At 50.1% G+C, this 24,103-nt stretch overlaps 1 protein-coding gene across 1 annotated transcript; it reads left to right on the top strand.

Moving 5' to 3' along the window:
- The first annotated feature begins 305 nt into the window (after nucleotides 1-305).
- On the top strand, nucleotides 306-22,177 carry MICOS10 (mitochondrial contact site and cristae organizing system subunit 10). Its single transcript, XM_063145163.1, has 4 exons — nucleotides 306-418; nucleotides 16,951-16,998; nucleotides 19,024-19,133; nucleotides 21,923-22,177. The coding sequence occupies exons 1-4, from the start codon at nucleotides 352-354 to the stop codon at nucleotides 21,929-21,931; spliced, it is 234 nt and encodes a 77-aa protein (XP_063001233.1). The 5' UTR covers nucleotides 306-351; the 3' UTR covers nucleotides 21,932-22,177.
- Nucleotides 22,178-24,103: the final 1,926 nt, after the last annotated feature.

Genomic DNA, 24,103 nt, shown 5'->3' with positions numbered 1-24,103 from the left:
TGGCAAAGGCGCGTGTGTCTGCTGGAGAGGAGGATGCCTGCGGATTGGATTGAGGCCTGGGTCTCTTGCAGCCGCTCCCATCCCTTTCCGGCCTAGCCCTCAAGGTCAAGCCTTCGGCCCGGTTGCTAAGGCTCCCCTTGGTCACCCATAGCAACGGGACACCGGGCGGCGAGGCGGAAGCGGAATCCCTCTCCCCCTTCCTTCTGCCCGTCTGAATTCTCGCGAGAGCCGCCGTGCTTAGGCCGACTGGGCGGCGGCTCTCGCGAGACTGGTGCCTGAGGAGGGGCGGGCGGAAGGGCTTGAGTGGCAGGCGGGCGCGGGGGATCGCTGGAGGAGGCGGTGGCGGCCAAGATGGCGTCGGAGGGCGAGCTGGGTCGGAAGTGGGACCGGTGTTTGGCAGATTCCGCCGTCAAGCTGGGTAAGAGGTGGTGGTGGGCCTGTGGAGGGGAAGGGGGGCTTGGAAAAAAGGCAGGGGGGTAGGAAATAGGGGAGGGGGCTTGTGTCATGGAGGGGGCTAGGAAATCGGGGAGGGGGCTTGTGTCATGGAGGGGAGGGGGCTTGTGTCATGGAGGGGAGGGGCTAGGAAATAGGGGAGGGGCTTGTGTCATGGAGGGGGCTAGGACATAGGGGAGGGGGCTTGTGTCATGGAGGGGGCTAGGACATAGGGGAGGGGGCTTGTGTCATGGAGGGGAGGGGAGGGGCTAGGAAATAGGGGAGGGGAGGGGGCTTGTGTCATGGAGAGGAAGGGGGTAGGAAATAGGGGAGGGGCCTTTGTGTCATGGAGGGGAGGGGGTTAGGAAATTGGGGAGGGGGACTGTTTCATGGAGGGGAGGGGGACTGTGAAGGTAGGGTGGTGGGATGGGGGACAGACCTTGCTTCAGACTCTGGTAGCATCTCAGGGTGGCTTCTGCTCATTGGCCTGGCAAGAGGCGCTGGGCCTGGAATAGCTCTGAGCCCCTCTCAGCAAATGCATCATCGAAGGATGGACTTGGGTGGGTCCGTGCAGCTGGTCCACACTGCAGGGTGCAACTGCAGCATCCCTGACAGATCACAGAATCCTGGAGTTGTAAAGAGGCCGTTAAGAACATCAGAAGAGCCAGAGTTGGGCACAGTATTCATGGTGACATCTGAACAATGCAGAGTTTGGTAGATTTGTCACTTCTGATGATTTAGAAACTCTATTTCTGTTTCTAAGGGTGTAATCATAAGAACATATGAAGAACCTTGATACCAGCACTTTGAATTGTGTCCGGAAACAGACTGGAAGCCAGTGGAGCTGTTTTAACAGGGGAGTTGTCTGCTCCCTGTAACCAGCCCCGGTCAACCAGCCCCTTAATCCCTTAATAAGAAATAGTTTTTCCTAAACATTTCTTGTCCTTAGACTTTTAGTCCTAATAGCTTAAAAAGGGGAGATTTTCTTCCCAACCAAGTTCCTATTCACTTCTGAATAGACTATTCAACTAACAGGTACACAGACCTGGCTAGCTACTAATAAGAAACTCCCGCATTCTACAATCAGCACATATTTATACCTTTTCGTGTAGAAATTATCTCATCGCTAATATTACCTGCTGTCTCGTAAATTACGGCTCAGTTTAAATTATCTTATCGTTAATAAACATTCCTAAGAAATTAGAACATACAAAAAAAGCTTACACATACATCTCTGAAGCTAGATAAGATCAACTCTGAATCAGACCTTTGAGAAGAACTTCATATTCAAAATATGCTAATGATACCAAAGTCTGTAATTTGTTTAGACATCTGTCTATCGGGCTTTTTGATGTGTATACTGTATATAATTTTTTTTTTTGCTCATTAATTGATAAGCGAAAGCTTACACTGCACTTTTGAATTCAAATAATACAGTCTCACACCCGTTCATTATTCAAATCACTCATGGGCACAAGTGATATAGCTATAATTCAGCATTTTCTCTTTAGATACTGTCCAGGTCACCTCAACAATTATTTTTTTATGCCAGTTACTCAGAATTCACTATGAACCCATCTTTGTGTGCCTTCCCTTTAATATAATTGCTACTTTCTACTTACTTCCATTTTCAAATTCTCAATTATTTATCATTAAACATTTGGCATTTTATAATAAGACGCCTTCTGTTGTTCTGAAAAAGGTGGGCTAGCATTTTCCTAACAGCCGTTCTAGCAAGTCCAATAAAGCAAAACTAGCTGTGTCTTAAAAATCCTGGACACGGACACACAGGCAATAGTATCACGAGGTTGGTACAACGATAGCTTTTGGCCCTGGGGAAAGTCAAAGCAAACAGATACGTCTTCAATAAAAGCCTTTTGGCCTTGAGGCTTGACATACATCAGAGGGGAGATCATTCCACAGGGCATTGAGAGGTAGCTAACAAGTTTGTGGCAGACGTGAGAGTCAGAACTATTTATGTACCTCCATACTTTGGGGGGGGGGGGGAAGGATTTTGCCTATTTTAAATTTCTGCCTGACTTCAGCTATTAAAACACACCTTTGTTCAGGAAAAAAGGTAACCACTCTAGCTACAGTCTGGAGCAGGGTAACATTTTATTTATTTATTTATTTATTACATTTTTATACCGCCCAATAGCCGAAGCTCTCTGGGCGGTTCACAAAAGTTAAAACCATAATAAAACAACCAACAGGTTAAAAGCACAAATACAAAATACAGTATAAAAAGCACAACCAGGATAAAACCACGCAACAAAATTGATATAAGATTAAAATACAGAGTTAGAACAGTAAAATTTAAATTTAAGTTAAAATTAAGTGTTAAAATATTGAGAGAATAAAAAGGTCTTCAGCTGGGGACGAAAGCAGTACAGTGTAGGCGCCAGGCGGACCTCTCTGGGGAGCTCATTCCACAACCGGGGTGCCACAGCAGAGAAGGCCCTGCTCCTAGTAGCCACCTGCCTCACTTCCTTTGGCAGGGGCTCACGGAGAAGGGCCCCTGTAGATGATCTTAAGGTCTGGGCAGGTACATATGGGAGGAGGCGTTCCTTCAAATAACCTGGCCCCAAACCGTTTAGGGCTTTAAATGTCAATACCAGCACTTTGAATCGGGCCTGGACCTGGACTGGCAGCCAATGAAGTTGTAAAAGGACTGGACATACCCATTCAGTGGGTATGTTTTTCAAGAGGCTCAAGTCACAGTGAGAACCAGGACTTCCTGCGAGATGTAATGAGGGGAGGATAACGCAGAATTTAGATCCATGTTGGCACAGTAAACAGCGCGTGGGATTTGGGCTGGGAAGACCTGGCTTCAAATCCTCACTCCGCTCCTTTCTCAGGCTGGGAGTACGGTTGCCACATGATGCAACGCTGACTCTGTCGTCTGCCGCAGCCAGCCGTGAAGTGCCAGCGTGCCTTTCCCAGCCTGCTGTGCCCTGATGTTGGCTGCCGTTGTGAGATTTCTGTCTGCAACCAACTCCCCCTTTCCCATGCAGGGGAAAGTGCTTTTAAGTTTTGTGTTATAAAACTTGTTTACCTGAGATGGGTACTTTTGAAAAGGGTGGTGGGGAAGCACCTGAAAGCATGACTCAGTTTGAATTGCAAATGAGTTAATATCTGATTTGTGCTTGTTGCTGCAATTTTAACCTCTGGCTTCTTTGCGCAGGTAATAATTTGAATAGGGGAGCGGGTGGCAGAACGGAACAGAGTGAGAACTTGCTTTGTAAGTGGGAATAAGGATGATAAGATTTCTGGTAGGTAACAGGAAAAGAAGAACCTTGCTGGATGAGACCAAGGAGAGTCGAAATAATCCCATGTCCATCTGGGATGCTACCAATAGGTTCACAGGTGGACTACAAAGGTGCTTTCTCTTTATTTTTTCCAGAGGCCTAGTTCACGCATAAAGAGAAGCCACCGTGTGATTTGTTCGAATCTTGGCTTATTGTCGTGTCTGAATCCATCTCTGCAAACAAACCGTGGTTTTGACGGTAGCTTACGAAGCCTGATTTGTTTAAACCGGTTAACGAGACAAAAATATTGCGGACAGTGTTACCATGCCTGATATATAGATCTCTAGAAAATGTAATGCACTTACATTGTAGTGCATCTCTGAGTAAGAAATCGCATTGTCGAAGGCATATATCGAAATTAATTGTATCTAACTTGAAAAGTGTACGCTTGAGTTTTTGTAGGTGTGTTTTGATCATGGAGGATCTTTTAGAAGTCAAGTTTGTGAGCTTAGATTGATGAAACCAGAATTAGTGTTGACATATTGGCAGTGAGGTCATATTTTGGAAGCTGTATAACTATGGTCTGATTCCAGGGGTCATTTATTTTCTTTGATATCGACATTCCTTTCCTGTGATACCCCATAGAGAAGTCTTGATAAGGAAAATGGGCTCAACAGTCCTCTCTTTTGTGACAAGAAATGCCTAGGGAATACAATTTTAGTTGCTTTTACATACTTGACTACTTGTGTTAGAATGGGGAATTTTTAGTTGTATGAATAAAAGAAAGAAATGGACTCAAAGGTTCCTGTACTATAATTAGTGTTAGTACTGGACCTGGATTGCAACCCACACAAAAACCTTAAGAGTCCACTTCGTTTAGAAGCGTTTTTCTCTACTGCATGGAGATAGTGGGCCTGTTCAGACAGCACACTAAGCCATGGCTAGGCCGGTAACCCTTTTGCAGCTAATGGTTAGTGAGTGTGTTTAAACCGTGGTTATGTAGCCACCGTGGTTAGGAAGGGTTCCCACAACACGCTAAGCCATAATGTTTGGCTCGACATGCTTTACCACCGTGGCTTAGCGTGTTGCCTGAACAGGTTCAGGATACCAAACTTATAAGCAGATGGCTCGTTGTAAAATTGTAACGCCACCCTTCTGACTGCCCTTGGACATTCTTGGGTGAGATGAACGAAAAATCTGGGCTGGTGTAAGATAGCTTTTTCTACCCATAAGCCATGGGAAGACCTTAAATCAGCCTACCCCAACCTGATGTCCTCCAGAGGTGTCAGGTTCAAACTTCCAGCACTCTGGGGATGCTGAGAATTGTAGTTCAACCCTCTGGAGGGTACCACGTTGGGGCGGATTGCCTTAGCTCCTCATATAAAGTGTCTGAGGTCTCCTTGGGGGCCAACACCCGCCCGGCCTTGCTAAACCACTGCACGTCTTCTTCCGAAGACCGGCCTCCTTTTGCACACCCAAACTCGCCCGAGTTTTCCCCCCAACTGGGGCCCTTCCTGAACTTCTCAGCGGGAGTTTCTCACTGCCTGCCAGATTGGGCCAGAGTCGTGTTTGGGCACAGGCTTTTTGGCCCCGCGTCCTAGAAGCAGCCGTGCTACTCCTTTCAAAGGGAAATTAATTCATGCATGCACAGAGCCAGGGCTGTAGTTGCAGAGGTAAGCACAAAAACGGCATTCTCTGGTTGACAATTAAGTTGCAGTCCCACCGGGGCCTGCGTTACGGCTTGGGAACACTGGGTGCAGCAGATTTGCTGGCTCTTAAAACTGGCATGGACCTGATCCATGCCTCGGAGGAGAAACTATAATGGAGTCCCACGTAAGAGAGCGGTGGAGGTTAAAGCTTCGAACCCACCAAGTTTTACTTTTATTAATTCATTTGCTCAGCAGTGCAAAACATATAAACAGACAGCAGACACAACACACACAGGCAATGTTTATCTCAAAACATTTTTTTAAACCATCAACCAAAGACAATCCAGGGCCTGATTAAAAACTCATGATAGCCTGCCAGACGCCGGAGAGAAAAGGGCAGTTTTCACCTGGCGCAGAAAAGATAACTAGGTTGGCAAAAGACGGGCCTCGTCAAGGAGATCACTCCATAAATGGGGGGCCACCACTGAGAAGGCCCTCTCCCTGCTTGCCGCCATCTGAGCCTCCCTCGGAGGAGGCACAGGCAGGAGGGACTTACATGGTGAACGTAGTGTGCGGGTTGGTTCAGTCCCTTTCACGGCCCTTTCCCCCAACCCTCAAGGATTTTGCAACTTCCCAGCTTCTGTGCAGATGCTCTCCTAAGGCTTAGTTCCTAGAATCCTAGAATAGTAGAGTTGGAAGGGGCCTCTAAGGCCATCAAGTCCAACCCCCTGCTCAGTGCAGGCATCCACATTAAAGCATCCCTGACAGACAGCTGTCCAGCTGCCTCTTGAAGGCCTCTAATGCGGGAGAGTCCACAACCTCCCTTGGTAACTGGTTCCAGTCTCGTACTGCTCTAACACTCAGGAAGTTTTTCCTGATGTCCAGCCGGAATCTGGCTTCCTTTAACTTGAGCCTGTTATTCCGTGTCCTGCACACTGGGATGATGGAGGAGAGATCCTGGCCCTCCTCTGTGGGACAACCTTTCAAGTATTTGAAGAGTGCTCTCATGTCTCCCCTCCATCTTCTCTTCTCCAGGCTAAACATGTCCAGTCCTTTCAGTCTCTCCTCACAGGGCTTTGTTTCCAGACCTCTGATCATCCTAGTCGCCCTCCTCTGAACACTCTCTAGCTTTTCTAAATCTTTCTTGAAATGGCATAGAATCATAGAATAGCAGAGTTGGAAGGGGCCTACAAGGCCATCGAGTCCAACCCCCTGCTCAAGGCAGGAATCCACCCTAAAGCATCCCTGACAGAGGGTTGTCCAGCTGCCTCTTGAAGGCCTCGAGTGTGGGAGAGCATCTTCTGGTCCTAAACTCTGCTACTTAATTCCGAGCGATATGAAGCCGTCTTGCTCCTTTGCGAGCAGCTAGAGCCTTAAGTTATAATTGGACCTGCCCTCTTTTGCCTTCACCTCTGCCCACCACCAATGCGGCCCACGTGACCTTCTCTGAAACGAAATCTGGCCCTTAGTCTGAAAGCGCTCCCCCATCCCTGCTGCTAGAACACCCACAGACATTATTCTGGTTCATTTATTTTTATTTATTTATTTATTACATTTATATACCGCCCCATAGCCGAAGCTCTCTGGGCGGTTTACAAAAGTTAAAAACAGTAAACATTTTTTTTAAAAAAAGCATACAAAATTTAAAACCATCAAAAACATGAAAACAACAGGATAAAAACAAGAGTATCCATTTAAAAACAGTTCTGGGGGCCGTTAAAAAAATAAACTTAGCATTGTTAAATGCCTGGGAGAAGAGAAAAGTCTTGACCTGGCGCCTGAAAGCTAACAGTGTTGGCTCCAGGCGAGCCTCATCGGGGAGATCATTCCGCAGTGGGGGAGCCACCACCGAAAAGGCCCTGTCCCTTGTTGCCATCCTCCGAGCTTCCCTCGGTTAAAAGCTGTGCAAAGAGATAAATCTTATCTTGGCACTTAAATGACGACAGCAGTGGCGCGCCATGTCTGGTAATTTGCCCAAGCGAGTGAGTGCTGACGTCGGTTTGCGAATACAGACCAGGAAAAGCCTTGGGCCTGCTGGTCTCACCTGACGGACAGGTTTCTCTGCGCCTAACCTGCTCCATGCGGCCGTGGAAACAGCATCCACGTTGTGCAACGCGTTATTTGGCTGCTGCCAGACCTTGATCTTCCTCCGCCTTCTTCGCTAGGAGCTGCTCCCGTTTTGAAGGCTGCTGCGCCTTCAGGAAAGAGTCCTGATTTCCCTGAAATTCGGCCTTGTGTTTTTGGAATCGGGACGTGTGCCTGTGTCCGTACGTACCGTGTGAAAGACGGGTTAGAGATCAGAAGGCAAGGTGCCAACAGAGACTGCAGGGCCGATACAGGACATTCGGCCCGGGGGACCCAATCCGGCCGCTGCCCCTTCCCCGCAGCCACAAACTCTTTCTTGGTTCTCCGGCTTTTTGTGCACGCACACTCGCAACTCCTAAAAAGTCAAAACGCCCCCCGTAAGGCTCAGTAAGGTAAAGAACAGTGGTATTTTTGCCATTCTTCGCCCCATCCTTTTGCCTTCAGCCTCGCTCATCCTTGGAATCAAGGACTTCTCCTGAATTGGCTTTGGTCTGCTGTAGGCGCTTCCTTCCCTAACCACGGTCTAGCACGGAAATAATAATTATAATTATTATTTCTTACTCGCCTCTCCCTCTGGATCGAGGCAGGGAACAACGCTAAACAAAATATAATACATAAAACTAGTGACAAGAGCATATAAAACCAATACGATCTTAAAATAACCATCACAACATCTTCAACATGCTTAGGTTGTATATACTTGTTTTTATCTCAATTTTAGAATTTCTGTAAACCGCCCAGAGAGCTCTAGCTATGGGGGCGGTATATAAATGTAATAAATAAATAAATAAATAAAAATAAACTTGCTTAGGTTTAAAATTCATCTGGGTAGGCCTGCCGGAAAGAAATGCATTGGTGGGGAATCACGTAAGCCAGTGATTCCGAAAGTGGGTGGTGGGATTGCATGGGGGGGCGCTAATAGGCAAGGGGGCGGCAGGGGGGCGCTCGAGGTGGTCTTTTCCGTACCAGGAGTTTTGGTTAGAGAAGGAAATTTCTGGTCGCTATCCTGCACTATGGAGAGTGGTTCAGAAGCTCCTGGTTACATTTCCAACATCATATTTGGTGGAATGTGGTTTTAGTGTGGTCTGTCTACTTCTCTCCAAGCAAAGAAATCAGCTCCAGATTACAAAACGTGGTGATTTAAGACTCATGTTAAGTGACTTTAAACCAGACATTGGGAAACTGGCATCACTTCATCAAGCCCATCCCTCACATGAAGAATTTACAGAATAGTGAAGTACTCTACCCTAGTTACTAAATGCGATCATCTAATATTCTTGCTAAATGACTATCAGACTTTGAAAAGATGATATCACTGGATCAAGTTCATCAGTTAGGTTTAACTTGAATAAACTAAAAACATGTAATTGGATTTTGAATGAATATTCAGTTAATTGTTACTGTTTTGAATTTTATTGTTATTATCTTCCTTAGTGGGTTCCAGTATTTTGAGAGAAGTTTGATGGGGAGGTGTCATCAATATGAAGGCGACACTCAGCTCGTATTTAGAGTTTTCAGCAATTTGGGGCGAAGCGGTGGAGGCGTTAAATCGGCGCCAATGGAAGAGAACCAGATTAGCAAAGGTGGCAGAGAGAGAGAGAGAGAGAGAGAGAGAGGTCCCTGAATTCAAGGAGCTCCCAACCCACATTTGGACAGTGGGGAAGTCACAGGGGAAAAATTAAGTAAAAGAAGGAACGGTGTTCTCGTCTTCCTTCTTGCCCATCTAAGTTAGGATGCAAACCTTCCAGGTTACTAGAGAAGTGTGAGCCATAGAATATCCTGCTTTTGGTGAAGGCATTTAGCATCTAACTTCCTTCACACCAGAACTGAGGAAGAACCTTCAATGGAAAACCTGGCCAGGGTGGGAAGGAGGTTGAGGGGAGACATGAGAGCACTCTTCAAATACTTGAAAGGTTGTCACACAGAGGAGGGCCAGGATCTCTTCTCAATCCTCCCAGAGCGCAGGACACAGACTGATGGGCTGAAGTTGCAGGAAGTCAGATTCTGGCTGGACATCAGGAAAAACTTCCTGACTGTTAGAGCAGTATGACAATGGAATCAGTGACCTAGGGAGGTTGTGGGCTCTCCCACACTAGAGGCCTTCAAGAGGCAGCTGGACAACCCTCTGTCAGGGATGCTTTAGGGTGGATTCCTGCATTGAGCAGGGGGTTGGACTCGATGGCCTTAGAGGCCCCTTCCAACTCTGCTATTCTATGCAGCTCTGTCATTTTCAGCCGGCCGGGCTATGCGTGGGGGAGAAGGCCGCTCCGTAGCATCGAATTTTTGAAAGGTGGGCTGTTTGGGGGGTGGGGGAGTAATCCGATCCCTCTCTCACAAAAGGAGGTACAAGCTGGAACAACATGTTTCTCATTGTTCCACAGAGACATTGACAAGCGAAATCAGCCGAATTCCCTCTTTGAAATTGTCTTTTAAGGAGAGATTTTGAGATGATTAAGCGAAGGAAACGGTTTTAATCGCTTTAATCTGCTTGTTGCTGGAAAGGCAGCTCTGGGAGAGCGGCTCCTTTTCCTGGCATCCATTTCAGAGGGCTGCCTTGATATTGCCTTTGGAAGACATGCGCCTGTACATGACCAGGCAGCAGCCTGCAAGCTCATAACTTGCCTGTTGCTCCCTGGAAAAGAAGAAAAAAACTCCCTGCATACTCCTTCACCTCTAATCCTTCGTTTGTTTTGACATCTGAATGTAAAATGCTTATAACTATTAAACCTTGGTGTGTGTGTGGGTGTGTTTTAAAAAAACTGTTTTAATTATAAGAGTGGAAAAAAGCAATTCAGGTTTTGATTCTAGTTTCCTGGAGCTTATAATTGAGGGCAGGGGAATTGAATTTAGATTGAGTCTGGGGGTTGACAGCGCGTCCAAAGGACTTTATTTATTTACGGTTCCTTTTTTAGTTGTCTACGCTGCCCGACTGGCAAATGCCTTTAAAATGGTTTGCAATCATTTTTTTAAAAAAAGAAAAACACAACCAAACCAAAATAAATAAGAACTAAAACCATAGCTACAACGAATGAAAATATCAAAACAAATATAGATAGATAGTTTTTTTTAATTCCGTGCCTTCAGTATTGTGCAGTGGGACTTTCCCCCATTCAGGAGATGGGGGGGGTGCTCTGTCCCCCCCCCCCCCAGTTGTGTCTTCAAGTCTTTCTGAGTTTGAGCATATATCTATCATCTTTTTCTTCCCCTCTTCTCCCGTTCTAGGTGGGCGGGGGATGGAATTTGGGAGACGTCTCCTTCTGCATCTGTTCAGCTAATGAGCTCACGGGGGGGGGTTGCATTTGAGGGAGGGGGGCTTTGCTGTCTGGCTCTGGCTTCCCCACAGCTGCAGCGTGGGGGTCCGCTGCCTGGGGAGAAGAAACCTTTTGAGGGCTGGTTCTGTGGGCTGTGAAACCGTGCCGCAAGTTGCTTTGAAGTTTTAGAACGGATCAGAGAGTCCGGGAAGCAGAGAGGTTACTTTCTCCGGTATTTTGTCCCTCCCAAACTCTATGGTACTTTAGTAGGATGTGTATGCTTCCGGGGGGGGGGGGGGGAGGAGGAATGGCAGGATATAAATGCACTCAATTTGGACAAGAAAGCGTGAGCCCCCAGAGACCCACTGCGGTCCAGGGGTGGACAAAACGTAGATCGCCTGGTGGGCTTCATCTCCTAGCAATCTGACCCTTGGAGTCAAATTCCCAAACAGCTGGAGACCTCCTTCCCACCCTGGCCAGGTTTTCCATTGAAGGTTCTTCCTCAGTCCTGGTGTGAAGGAAGTTAGATGCTAAATGCCTTCACCAAAAGCAGGATGTTCTATGGCTCACACTTCTCTAGTGACCTGGAAGGTTTGCATCCTAACTTAGATGGGCAAGAAGGAAGACGAGAACACCGTTCCTTCTTTTACTTAATTTCCCCCCTGTGACTTCCCCACTGTCCAAATGTGGGTTGGGAGCTCCTTGAATTCAGGGACCTCTCTCTCTCTCTCTCTCTCTCTCTCTCTCTCTCTCTCTCTGCCACCTTCGCTAATCTGGTTCTCTTCCATTGGCACTGATTTAACGCCTCCACCGCTTCGCCCCAAATTGCTGAAAACGCTAAATACGAGCTGAGTGTCGCCTTCATATTGATGACACCTCCCCATCAAACTTCTCTCAAAATACGGGAACCCAACAGGGTCACCCCATGAAGCTGACTGGTGGGAGATTCAGGACAAATAAAAATGCATAGTGAAATGATGGAATTCACGACCACAGGATGTAGTGATGGCCACCCATTTGGATGGCTTTAAAAGGGGGTTGGATAAATTCCTGGAGGAGAAGGCTATCCATGGCTACTAGCCATGATGGTTGTGTGCCATCTCCAGTATTCGAGGCAGTAAGCCTGTGTGCCCGAGTTGCTGGGGAACATGGGCGGGAGGGTGCTGTTGCACCATGTCCTGCTTGTTCATCCCTGGCCGATGACTGTGTGAACTGAGTGAACTGCGGCCACTGTGTGAACAGAGTGCTAGACTAGATGGACCCTTGGTCTGATCCAGCAGAGCTCTTCTGATGTTTTTTGCCCTGATCTTACCTCCGCCTCCGTATCAGAAGCAGTAAGCCTCAGTGATCTTGAGCATTGTTGTAGTGGAAACAGCTCTCACAGGGTCGAAATCCCAAGACTCCTTTATCAGCAGGAACGACGGCGGAATATGCCAGTGCCCCCTCCCAACTCCCCTGTTCCCTCTGAGCTTCGCTGCAATCCTGACAATAGCTTGGGGATCATGGATTCCCCCCCCCCCCCCAGTAGCAATATATTGTTGCCAGTGTTCCTGGCCACGCGCAATGTTTTTTGTGTTGGCTTGCTCTCGAATGGAGCGATGGAGACCCGTTCGCTTCACAAAAAGACCTGCTGCCAGCAGATGAAAATGCCTAAGAAATTAATTATCGACACGAATCAACTCAGCTCTGCTAGGCGTTTTGGATTCTCCTTGGGGGCGTGGCTACGGGCACCTTTGTGCCCGAAATTCACCACGATACCACTGATCTCAAGGCAGAAACATGACCCTAAAATGGCCTGCCAGCTGCAACCCAGACGCTGCGTCGATGGAGGATGGATTAGCCTAGACGGCCCATTTCTGCTCTTTCAGGCGTGCGGATCCGCACCAAAGGGGCAAACCCGCTCTCTTTAAAACCCCACCGTCTTGAACCCGACACAGCTGGGGAGGCCAAAGCAGCCTGGCACCGTGCGATCCGTCGCTTTTCTTCCGCCATCCGTTTGTTTTCCTTGTAAGCGAGACCTTTCATGTTTTATTGTTATGAAGTTAAAGGCTGGCCCTGGAGGTGCCGGTCTTTAGTAGAAACAGCTGCCGCGGTCGGTGTCCCTCGGTCAGGGGGTGGGAGGCCCTTTTTCGGAGCGACGGGCTGCCCTCTTAAAAGGAAATGGGGCATGCCAGGCCCGGAACCCGCGAAAGCCATCATCTGCCTGGGCTGTTCTGCTTCTCTTTTTTTTAATGGGTTTTCTTTTGGCCTCTTGGTGTGCGACGCTGTACAGGCCCAGCTGGGCAACTCGCCCGTCCGCCCCCTGGCAACAACTCTTGCGTGCGACCTGCTTGTTCCAGGAGGGCTTGTGTAGGACAAGGAGGGTTTGGTTCCCAAGAAAGCTTGGCTCAGGTTTTCTGTTGCTGCCTTGCCGACACCGAGGAGATGACCACAGAACCGCAACTACTTCCCAGTGGGATGGAGAATTATCCACAGTAACAGTTTCCTAAACCAGGCAGGGTGAAAACGTCTCAGCCTAAAGTTTTGGAATCACTTTGTGAAATCGTTCGTGGCCCTAGGTCCGCCTCTTCTCTGCCATCCCTGAGCAGAGCTGGTGATACTAATACTTGAAATTTCCAGCTTCTGTAGTCAACTTGGGCCTACGGTGTAGTAGATCTGTCTTATCTGGACAGAGATAGCCTAGCTACAGTGATGCATGCTCTGATAACCTCTCGTTTGGATTACTGCAATACGTTATACGTGGGGCTGCCTTTGAAAACGGTCCGGAAGCTTCAGCTGGTACAAACAGGGCAGCCCATTTACTAACAGGGACTGGCCGGCAAGATCACATTACGCCAGTCCTTTTACAACTTCATTGGCTGCCAGTCCAGGTCCGGGCCCAATTCAAAGTGCTGGTATTGACATTTAAAGCCTTAAACGGTTTGGGGCCAGGTTATTTGAAGGAACGCCTCCTCCCACATGTACCTGCCCGGACCTTAAGATCATCTACAGGGGCCCTTCTTCGTGAGCCCCTGCCAAAGGAAGTGAGGCAGGTGGCTACCAGGAGGAGGGCCTTCTCTGCTGTGGCACCCCGGCTGTGGAATGAGCTCCCCAGAGAGGTCCGCCTGGCGCCTACACTGTACTCCTTTCGTCGCCAGCTGAAGACCTTTTTATTCCCTCAGTATTTTAACACTTAATTTTAACTTAAATTTAAATTTTACTGTTCTAACTCTGTATTTTAATCTTATATCAATTTTGCTGCGTGGTTTTATCCTGGTTGTGCTTTTTATACTGTATTTTGTATTTGTGCTTTTAACCTGTTGGTTGTTTTATTATGGTTTTAATTTTTGTGAACCGCCCAGAGAGCTTCGGCTATTGGGCAGCATAAAAATGCAATAAATAAATAAATAAATAAATAAATGCTGCCACCTTTCCTTTCATCCCCCCACTCCCCTTTAATTCCATGCATTTATCATCAACGCTAACCCATTGTTTATTTAACCCAGGGTCTCTCCGGCAGATGATCGAACAAACCGTGGTTTGTTTTCTCAAACCCTGGGTTGCTGGTTTCCCTCCTTCGCCCGCTTTCTCCCTGTATCTCACTGGCTTGCGGAGTGGCTGGGTTTTTTGACCCTTCTATAGCCTGGCAAAACAATCCACGAACAACAATTTCTGGGTTCGCACATAACAGTCAACCAACAAACCAGGGTTTAACTACTGCCATGGCTATGTTCACACGTCACGACAACCCAGAATTCAACAATCCGTAACGTGGGTTAGGGTGATGCGTGAACCAGACTAAAGGCTTTCTCTGTGCAAAGAGAGGCACAGAGTTCCAGAAGTTAAAATGGACCGGTCCAGCTGAGTGAGTCCCTTGGCTTTGAGCAGCCTCTCTCTGCTTGAAAGGTTAATGCCAGTAAATAGATGTTAGCCCAGAAACTAACAAAATAACTGGTGGAGCGCTCATGGCTCTGGGAAGGTATGTTCCACATGGGCAGGCCGGAATAAGAACAATGATTCCGTCTTCTAGCAGGAAGTTGTGCGTTTCTCCTACCTTCGCCATGGCACCAAAATGGCAGCTTCTGAATGGAAAGCAGGGTGCGTGTCACCCTAGCCTTCTCTGCGCTCTGCGGCTATATCCTACCCTGGGCAACGGTTGGGCGGCTGCTCTCCCCCAGCAGCATGGAAAGCGCGCTAACGGAAGCAACCGATTTAAGGACGGCACTTGCGTGATTCACGACCCATTCCCCTTGTAAATAATTTCTCGTTGATTAGCTAACTTGTTTGGGTTGGCGGCGGGCGAGACACGGTCTTGGGGCAGGAAGTATAAAACCGGACTACGGCATGACTGGCTAGGCCAAACGCCCAGCTCTCTCGCTCTCGCTCTCCCCGGGCGCGTCTTGCGTGTTGAAATGATTATTTTTCACTCTCGATGGCTTGAATTCCAGCCGTCGCGCTGGAAAGGGCAGCGTGGCCCCACGTAGGAAACGGGCTCTTTGCACCTGGGCCTAAAGGCCAAACCGTTTGAACGTTTGATGGATCTTTGCAGATGGTAATTTGTTTCTGAAGTGCATAAACACCCTCAGCCCCTCTTCACTGACATGCACGTCCCGGCCCCAGCTTTCTGCATGGAGGCTGCGTGGTGGGGAAGAAGACATTGGCCATGGCTCACTCTGGCCAAACATAAGTTCCCAGTGAATCTTAAGACATGACCCTGAAGCAACGGGTGTTTGAAGACCAGTTGCATCTCTTTTTGAACTGCGAAGAGAGATCAAGAGCAAATGTTGAGACAGTCAACTTGGACACAGGTTCACTCTCAAATCCGCCTCTGCAGAGGTTGTTTCCATTGCTGGTTCTGAGGTGACCGAATGCCCCAGAGCATGGGCAGAGAGCTTGCTAGCTTTCATGGGTTCTAGGCCTGGCATGCCCCATTTCCTTTTAAGAGGGCAGCCTGTCGCTCCGAAAAAGGGCCTCCCACCCCCTGACCGAGGGACACCGACCGCGGCAGCTGTTTCTACTAAAGACCGGCACCTCCAGGGCCAGCCTTTAACTTCATAACAATAAAACATGAAAGGTCTCACTTACAAGGAAAACAAACGGATGGCGGAAGAAAAGTGACGGATCTCGCGGTGCCAGGCCGCTTTGGCCTCCCCCCTGCCCCAGCCATGAGGAGGGGGGTCCTCACGGGAAACGGGTTTTCCTCTTTTTTACACAGCTCTGGCCGTTCGACTAAGAGAAAATGGGTCTTCCGGCAAACTCCTGTCCATCGGCACAGGACGTAGTTCGGTTCCACCGGGTCGTTTTCCAATCCCATCAATGCCTTGAAGACCTTTCCTGAAGGTTGCGTGAAGCCTCCAGGGTTTTGTTTCTCCGCTGAGTACTGGGCGCCTTGACACGTTGTTGGATCAAGTCTTCTGCTGAGTTAAACTCCAGCTGAAAGGATCCTGGGTAGCACGATTGAGTGGGCCCCTGAGAGTCAGAAGAGTCCTGCTGGATTGGACCAAGAGTCCATCTAGACCAGTGGTTCCCAAAGTGGGTGGTACCACCCCCTTGGGGGTGGTGGGATTGCATAGGGGGGCGTTAAGAGGCAAGGGGGTGGCAGAGGGGTGCTCAAAGTGGTCTTTTCCTAGAAGCGCCTGTCCAGAAGGTTTTAAAACCCAGGGACATTTTTTATGGGAGAAGGTGGCACCCTTCCTCCCAGGAGCTCAAGGTAATATACATGGCAACCTTCCTTTATCCTCACAATGGCACTGAGATGTTGGCTGGCCTGAGAGTGTGTTCAATGTCACCTAGCAAGCTTCGTGGGCTGAATAAGGGTTTGAACCCAGGTCTTCCTGGCATAAGGCCAGCGCTATCTACTACACCGTAGGCCCAAGTTGACTACAGAAGCTGGAAATTTCAAGTATTAGTATCACCAGCTCTGCTCAGGGATGGCAGAGAAGAGGCGGACCTAGGGCCACGAACGATTTCACAAAGTGATTCCAAAACTTTAGGCTGAGACGTTTTCACCCTGCCTGGTTTAGGAAACTGTTACTGTGGATAATTCTCCATCCCACTGGGAAGTAGTTGCGGTTCTGTGGTCATCTCCTCGGTGTCGGCAAGGCAGCAACAGAAAACCTGAGCCAAGCTTTCTTGGGAACCAAACCCTCCTTGTCCTACACAAGCCCTCCTGGAACAAGCAGGTCGCACGCAAGAGTTGTTGCCAGGGGGTGGACGGGCGAGTTGCCCAGCTGGGCCTGTACATAATTCCCTTGTTGCCATGTGGGGAGATGGTGGTCTCTGTTAACTCTTCCTTTTCTCTTGCAGGTGCTGGTTTTGGGCTGGGCATCGTCTTCTCCGTCATCTTCTTCAAAAGTAAGTGCCTCCTGGCTTTCTTGGGCTTTTTCCACATCTGGAAGTAGGGCCCGGGGGTTCTTCTCCCCTACATTCCACTCTGAGGCCAGGTTTGCACGTTACATTAACCCATGGTATGGGTTGTTGAATTCCGGCTTGTTATGATGTGTAAACATGGCCGCGCTAACAAACCATGGTTTGTTAAGCACAAACAACCCAGAAAGAGAACCCGTCTCTTGAGTTTGGGTTGTGAACTCTGGGTTGGTTAAGCCATGGTTGGTTGATAGATGCAAACACAGAACCCTGGGTTGTCCGTGGGTTGTTTCGCCAGCCAGCCACTGCACTTGTCAGTACTACAGTGTCACAAAGGCATCTGGGATACAGGGAAAATGTGGGCGAAGGAGAAGGGAGGTGAATAACCCAGGGATTGAGAAAACAAACTGCGTTTTCTTGGTCATTTGCCAGACAAACCCTGGGTAGGGCAACAAACTGTGGGTTAGTGTGATGTGCAAAACAGGCCTACCTGTGCTTATGTCAGCTTCCCAGCTTCTTGATCTTGACCAATCAGTGAATGGAAAGGAAACGTAGTTCAGCAGTAGAGCACCAGTTTTGCATGCAAGAGGAGCAAGGTTTAATCATTGCACCTTGTGCCTGGGTCATAACGGCAACCCAACGCAGGTTTTTCCATATTGCCTACAGTTACTTCCAGGTAGAATTAGTCTAGCCAGTTTAAAAGGAGTCCCAAAGTACAATGCATTGCAATTCACATTGGGGCTGGTTTTTGTCTGGCGAGTTTCAGACCCACCGTTTACTTAGGGCAGGCTTGCAGACGGTTGCTCGCCTATGGCGAGTCGAGAATATGCTCCAGGTGAAAGAAGGCAGAGAGATTTTAGAACCCAGGTGAGATTTGTGTGTGTGTTTGTGCTTGCGTGTGTATTCCTTCAGGCTGCTGGTGTGCCTCGGATTATTTACATCGGCACGTACAAGGATATGCATAGTTCATTCTGATTCTGCTAGTCATGGGAGTGTGGGCAGAATTTCTACGGGGCCCCACAGCCCTGCCACTGGAAAGATTGCTTGGCTGGCTTCTGAGCTGTGAGCAGGGAGGTGCCAACAGTTACTCGAGGAGGTGCCTTCTCAGCCTGTCCGGGCAGTGAGGTCATCGGAGGAAGAGCTCCTGCTGATTCCGCACAGGCCTGTTTAGAGCCTAATCAGAGCAGAGGCTCCTCTCTGTGGCACTCCCTGCCTTTTGATGTCAGGCAGGTGCCTACATTGCTTTCTTTCCGGTCACTCCTAAGCACATTTTTTAATTTAAAGAAACGTCTCACGAATAATCAGCCCCGGTTTTATCGGTAGAACTTGTTTCCGTATTCTTTTCGTTTGTTTCCTTTTAGATACCGAACGGTTTGTACATTGTGCAAATATACGAACAAACATTTTGGCTCGCCATGGCGAGCGTAACCCGACGTCTGGCGAGCGTGACGAGCGACAGAACTTTCAGATGGTGCTTGGTGTTGGCCGGGGTGGGTGGGATCAGAGCCCCCACTCTGGTCCGTCCCTGTCCCCCCCCCCCGGCTTTTCTCCCAGGCATTTAACACCATATGCTGAGTTTTTTAACTGACCCCAGAATAGTTTGTTTTAACGGGACATTGTCTGTTTTTTTATGCTATTTATGGCTTTTAAATTGTGTATACTTGTGTTTAATGTTCAATGTTTTAATCTTTGTAAACCGCCCAGAGAGCTTCGGCTATGGGGCGGTATATAAATGTAAATAATAATAATAATAATAATAATAATAATAATAGCTCCTTCAGTTGCTGAGTGGTGGTGGGAAGAGCTAACTGCAGCAGAAGTAGGCAAAAGTTAGCCCTCCAGATGTTTTGGACTTCATCTCCCATCATTCTCGGCCATGCTGGCAGAGGCTTCTGGGAATCGAAGTCCAAAACACCAGCCACTGCCAGGGCCCGTCCAGCCTTAATTCCTAACCATCCGGAGCTCGATTTGAACCCCGTTTCTTCAGCGCTTTCCCCTTCCCCCTCCTTTCAGGGCGGACGTGGCCCATCGCTTTCGGATCGGGGACAGGCCTAGGGATGGCTTACTCCAACTGCCAGCATGACTTCCGGTCTCCTTACCTCCTCCACGGGCAGTTCGTCAAGGTGAGTCTGCGTCGGGTGAGTCCCGGTGAAGATCGCTTGCTTAGTCCCCGGGCGGTAATTCTTCTGAACGTGGCGGTGGATTCTCCTGCAAGGTGATTCTCCTGCAAGATTGTTTAATCCGGCAGCAAACGACCAATGTTGCTTTGGCCATTGGGAGTTTGGGGCATGCCATCTGCTGTCTTGAACAGGCGTGCAGAAGTTCAGGCCCCCGGGGGTGGGGGTCATATGCACCCCTCTGGAATTACCCAGAAGCCTCTGCCTGCTTTCCCTGGCTCCACTTTTTTGGGTGGCTTCCTGGGTCTTTTACTTCTTCACGCACACCCTTTCGCAAGAGGTCAAAACGCCTTTCTTAAGGCTTAGTTCGTAGCAGGAAGAGCTTTTAAGCGACAACTTGCTGGTATTTTGGGGGGTCTTTGATCCTGGTGTGTGGAGAGGATTCATAGAATAGTAGAGTTGGAAGGATCCTATAAGGCCATGCAGTCCAACCCCCCGCAAAGCATCCCCGACAGATGCTTGTCCAGCTGCCTCTTGAAGGCCTCTAGTGCGGGAGAGCCCACCACATCCCTAGGTCACTGGTTCCATTGTCGTACTGCTCTAACAGTCAGGAAGTTTTTCCTGATGTCCAGCTGGAGTCTGGCTTCCTGTCACTTGAGCCCATGATTCCGTGTCCTGCACTCTGGGAGGATCGAGAAGAGATCCTGGCCCTCCTCTGTGTGACAACCTTTCAAGTATTTGAAGAGTGCTATCATGTCTCCCCTCAATCTTCTCTTCTCCAGGCTAAACATGCCCAGCAGTGTAAACTGTGGGACCAAAAAGCCATGAAATCCAAGGGGACGTAGCTAGTGACAATTCTGCATCAAGCTCTAAGAAGTACAATGCAAGCGCTGTGACGATGCACAACAGGAGTGACCAGTCACAACAACCTGCTCATCCTCGCTTTGCTGTGATCATTTTTGCACTTGTAGCAGGGGGGGAAGGACAACCCTGATCTCCACTGAGCCCTAAATGAATACAGACAAACTTACGGGGGGGGGGGGGGGAATCTAGCCCGGCTGTTTTTCCTCAACGGGAATCTGGGATGCCTTCTGTTCCCACCAATCTGGAAACAGTCTAGCTTTGGGGATTAGTTGCAAAAGCTTTCATTTTGAAAGCCTGACTGTCTCTCTGCTCCTTTTGATCCAACAAACAGCTGGACAACCATCTGTCAGGGATGCTTTAGGGTGGATTCCTGCACTGAGCAGGGGGTTGGACTCGATGGCCTTGTAGACCCCTTCCAACTCTGCTATTCTATGATTCTATGAAACCCATCTCCTCCTCTGTGTTCTTCTGTATTGTCGGCCCAGCCGTGCCTGAGCCAACTTAGCTGCATCCTTGCCAACGTACCTGCTGCCATCTGGTTCGCCCATGACATCCTCAGCAAGTGTTTTTCCTCCGCCCTGTGCCCTCGGTTGTGTGTGAGTGAGTGAGTGTGTGTGTGTGTGCGTCATGCAGATGATTAACCTTCTGCCCAGGAAACCTTTGCCTTGAAGTACAGCGCCTTGCACAGAGTCATCGCAAGTTGGATATTGACTCCGCTCAGCTCCCACTTGTTCTGGCTTTCTTCTGCGGGGCGGGGGGGGGGGGGAGGCGTTTCTCCACGGCCTCCGAGCCGCTTGGCTGCCAACTTCAAAACCTTCGCGTCATGGTTCCTGCAGTGTTGCAGAACGGCAGTAAAAAGTTTTATCGCCGACTCTTATTGGTGGTTTCGTCCCTTCCCTCCTTGTTGAGCGCGTGCAAAAACCTCCACAAACCACCACCCCCGTCATACTGATGAGCAAACCCTAAAACAGCCTTGGAAGGGAGTAAACCCAGCCTCCGATCCCACCGCGGCTTTACGCCGGGGCGCTGCGGAAGGCGTGAATCCCTTGGTCCAGGAAAGCACACAATTTGTTTCCTCATGGGAGAGGCGGGGACCGTCGCCAGAGAAGGTGGCGACGGGTTCTGCCCAGGGACGTTGGAGCGCTTTTTGCGGCGTCCTCCTCCTCCTCCTCCTCCTCCTTCAAATCCTCACTCATTCCGGTTCGCACGCTGGTTTATGTGGTCCGCTCTGGCTGGCTGCAATTCCCCGAGGGGCTGCCCAGAGAGCGGTCTTTCCCCCGCCCTGCTGAAAAACCCCTCTAGCTGCAAAACACGGGCTGGACCGCAGAGCGACAGCCCGCTTGCCACCTCCTGCAGGGTCAATTCCTGCAGGGAGAAAGGCGTAAACCTTACCTGACTTGATTGTTACCGCTTTCCTAGAACTGCCCTGTTAGTAAACGGGCTGCCCTGTTTCGTACCAGCTGAAGTTTCCGGACCGTTTTCAAAGGTCGAACACGTTGCCGTAATCCAAACGAGAGGTTATCAGAGCATGGATCACTGTAGCTAGGCTTCACAGGGAGCCACAGCGAGTCCTGCCTGCGAAATCCACGTGCCCGTTTGATGCGCTGGTTTCCAAACAGGGCCGGCGCCCAGGGTTAGCATGTTTGGGCCCGTGCCGAGGGCCCACACCCTAGCAGGGGCCCACTGACAACAGCCCCCCCACCCCCCTCTTCCCCATGGCAACCTGGTTGTTTGCCTGCCTTTCCACCCAGAACGAAGGTGGTGAGAAGAGCAGGAGACGCCATGGCCTCCTCGCTCCCTGGCTCTCTGCCTGGCCAGCAAGCAAGTGGTAACAAGTCCTTTCCTAGAACTCTTTTCATTGCGGCACGGTTGACCGTCCTCCGGTCCTAGGGTCCGAATTGCAACACATCTCTCGCCCTTCCCTTCCACAGGAGCAGTGACGCGGGCCGGAAAGACCCCTCCGTGGCAGAGGAATGCAGGCGCCTGGGGCACGATGCCGGAGGAAGATCGCCGCCTCCCACCCACCCCTTGAGTCGGCAGCCTCCAGGCAGCGCTCGCCCGCGGCTCCCTCCGGCGGCTTGCTCTCGCTCGAAACCAGATCTTCGTTTTGTATCTTCTGGCAACGGCAAGGAAGGTGCTGTGCTGGGAAATGAAAATAAAAACGGCAAGGGACACACACGTACAAACGCCCCCTCCGCGCTCTGCTTGGTCTGTCGTCTTTGTGTAGCGAAAGGGAACGGGTGGGAAGGCCTCCGTTTGAAGTAGCAGCTGCAGCCACCTGGTTCAACCCTCTTCGGGAAAACCTCCCCCTGCCCGTCCCCACGGCAGCTGTCTTCTGTTCCTCTCCCACTTGTGGCCAGGCCTCACTGAAGTTTACAGTTCTTTATTTTTAAAAAGCATTCCCACCCCACAGACCATCCATCCCCCCACTCTCCTCTTTTAACTTCACTGCCGGCGCTTTTGTTGGGAGACCCGCTTTTGCCAGAGCAACGGCTTTCCAAGACAGAAATTCAGCCGTGGCCTTGAGGAGGAGGCACGTTCCGGTCCGGTGTCTACCCCAAGACAGGGACATCCCGGTTCTGGAAGCATCCTACCTGTTCAGGCTTCTGTTGTGGTTCCTTTGCTGTGCAGCTCGCTGCAGGGCGTGATGTGGCACTACGTTGCTTAAAGGGTGGAAAGGACATTGCTAAGTAGCGTTGGGAAGGCCCAGAAAAGCCCCAGGAAAATTTGGAGGAGGGGGAGACAGAGATAATAATAATAATCTCAAATTTTCCAAAAATTCCCTGGAAAAACTCTCAGGATTTTTTTTTTAAAAAAAACCTGTTTTTCCTGTCCATCGTTCTCCCCCCCCCCCGGGGTTTCCCATCTCTATTCCTTTGAGCAAAACTGTGTAAAACTAGGGATGTGCTCCGCTTCTAATCGGACCGGCGAATTAGAAGCGGAGCAGGGGGGCTTCGCCTGCCCTTAAGGCGGAGGCGAAGAGGATTGGGGGGCCGGCGGAGCGTGGCGAAGAGGATCGAGGTGAAGGCGGATCCTTCGCCACGATCCGGAGCTCCGCCGGAAAGGTAAGTGGGGTTTACCGGGCCCTGCTGCTGTCGCTGTCGCCCATGTGGCGACAGTGGCAGGGCCCGGTAACCCCCCCTCCTCTCCCTTACCTGCGCCCATCCGCGGTCCGTCGGCTTCTTCAATTGAGCCCGCGGTTCAACCAGGAAGTCTAGGCCGCACTTGCGGCCCAGACTTCCTGGTTGAACCGCGGGCTCAATTGAAGAAGCCGACGGACCGCGGGCAGAGGCAGGTAAGGCCCCCCTCCCCCTTGGTCCCTTACCGGGCTCTGCTGCCGTCGCCGCACGGGCGGTGACGGCGGCAGGGCCCGATAAACCCCCCCGCCCTCCTCTCCCGGCCTTACCTGGCGCCACTCCCCTCCACTGTGGAGCTCCGATTCGGAGCCGGAGCTCCGCGGCGAAGAGGAGCGGAGTATGGGCAGAGCGGCGCAGAGCGGGCCGATCCGAAATTTTCGGATCGGCCCGCGGGGCGGAGTGGGGGGTCCATGCACACCCCTTTGTAAAACCATGGCAGTTCCCTACAAACCTGGCTGCCTTGCTTGGTTCCCACATTCCATTTCAGAGACGCAGACAACCCAGTGTAAAAAGTTGGGGGAAAGATGTGAGCAAAGCCTCCTCTTCCTCCTCCATTGTCCCTCACAGTGCCTTCCCCTGCCATTGCTCCCAAAGATAGGCTGCCTCTCTCCATGGAGGTTCCATTCCTTCCTAGCATGGCTACCGAGGGCGGAAGAGCCCTGCTCCACCCGTTTGCTCCCTTTCGCAGCCGATGAAGGCAGTCAATTTGTCTCTGGGCTCCACCACGGCAGGCGTGTGGGGGAACCCCTGGGTTAAACGCTTCCACACCGAAGGAAAAGTGTCCTGCCTCTAGGGGGGAGAAAGACCCTGACGTACTTTTCAATCTGCAAGACCTCCCCGTGAAAAGTATTCAAGGGGGCCGTTTCCTCCACTTTTAACTCGGGAGTGGTTCACCTTCCCATCAGCTGTTTGTAAAAACACGCCTGCATGAAAAGCGTTTTTTTTTTAAACGAAGAAGATAAGGAGTGGGCCCTT

Source organism: Elgaria multicarinata, chromosome 20 (assembly GCF_023053635.1).
Source record: "Elgaria multicarinata webbii isolate HBS135686 ecotype San Diego chromosome 20, rElgMul1.1.pri, whole genome shotgun sequence".
In the NCBI taxonomy this organism is placed as follows: domain Eukaryota; kingdom Metazoa; phylum Chordata; class Lepidosauria; order Squamata; family Anguidae; genus Elgaria; species Elgaria multicarinata.
This window is presented reverse-complemented; position numbering and strand designations above follow the sequence as displayed.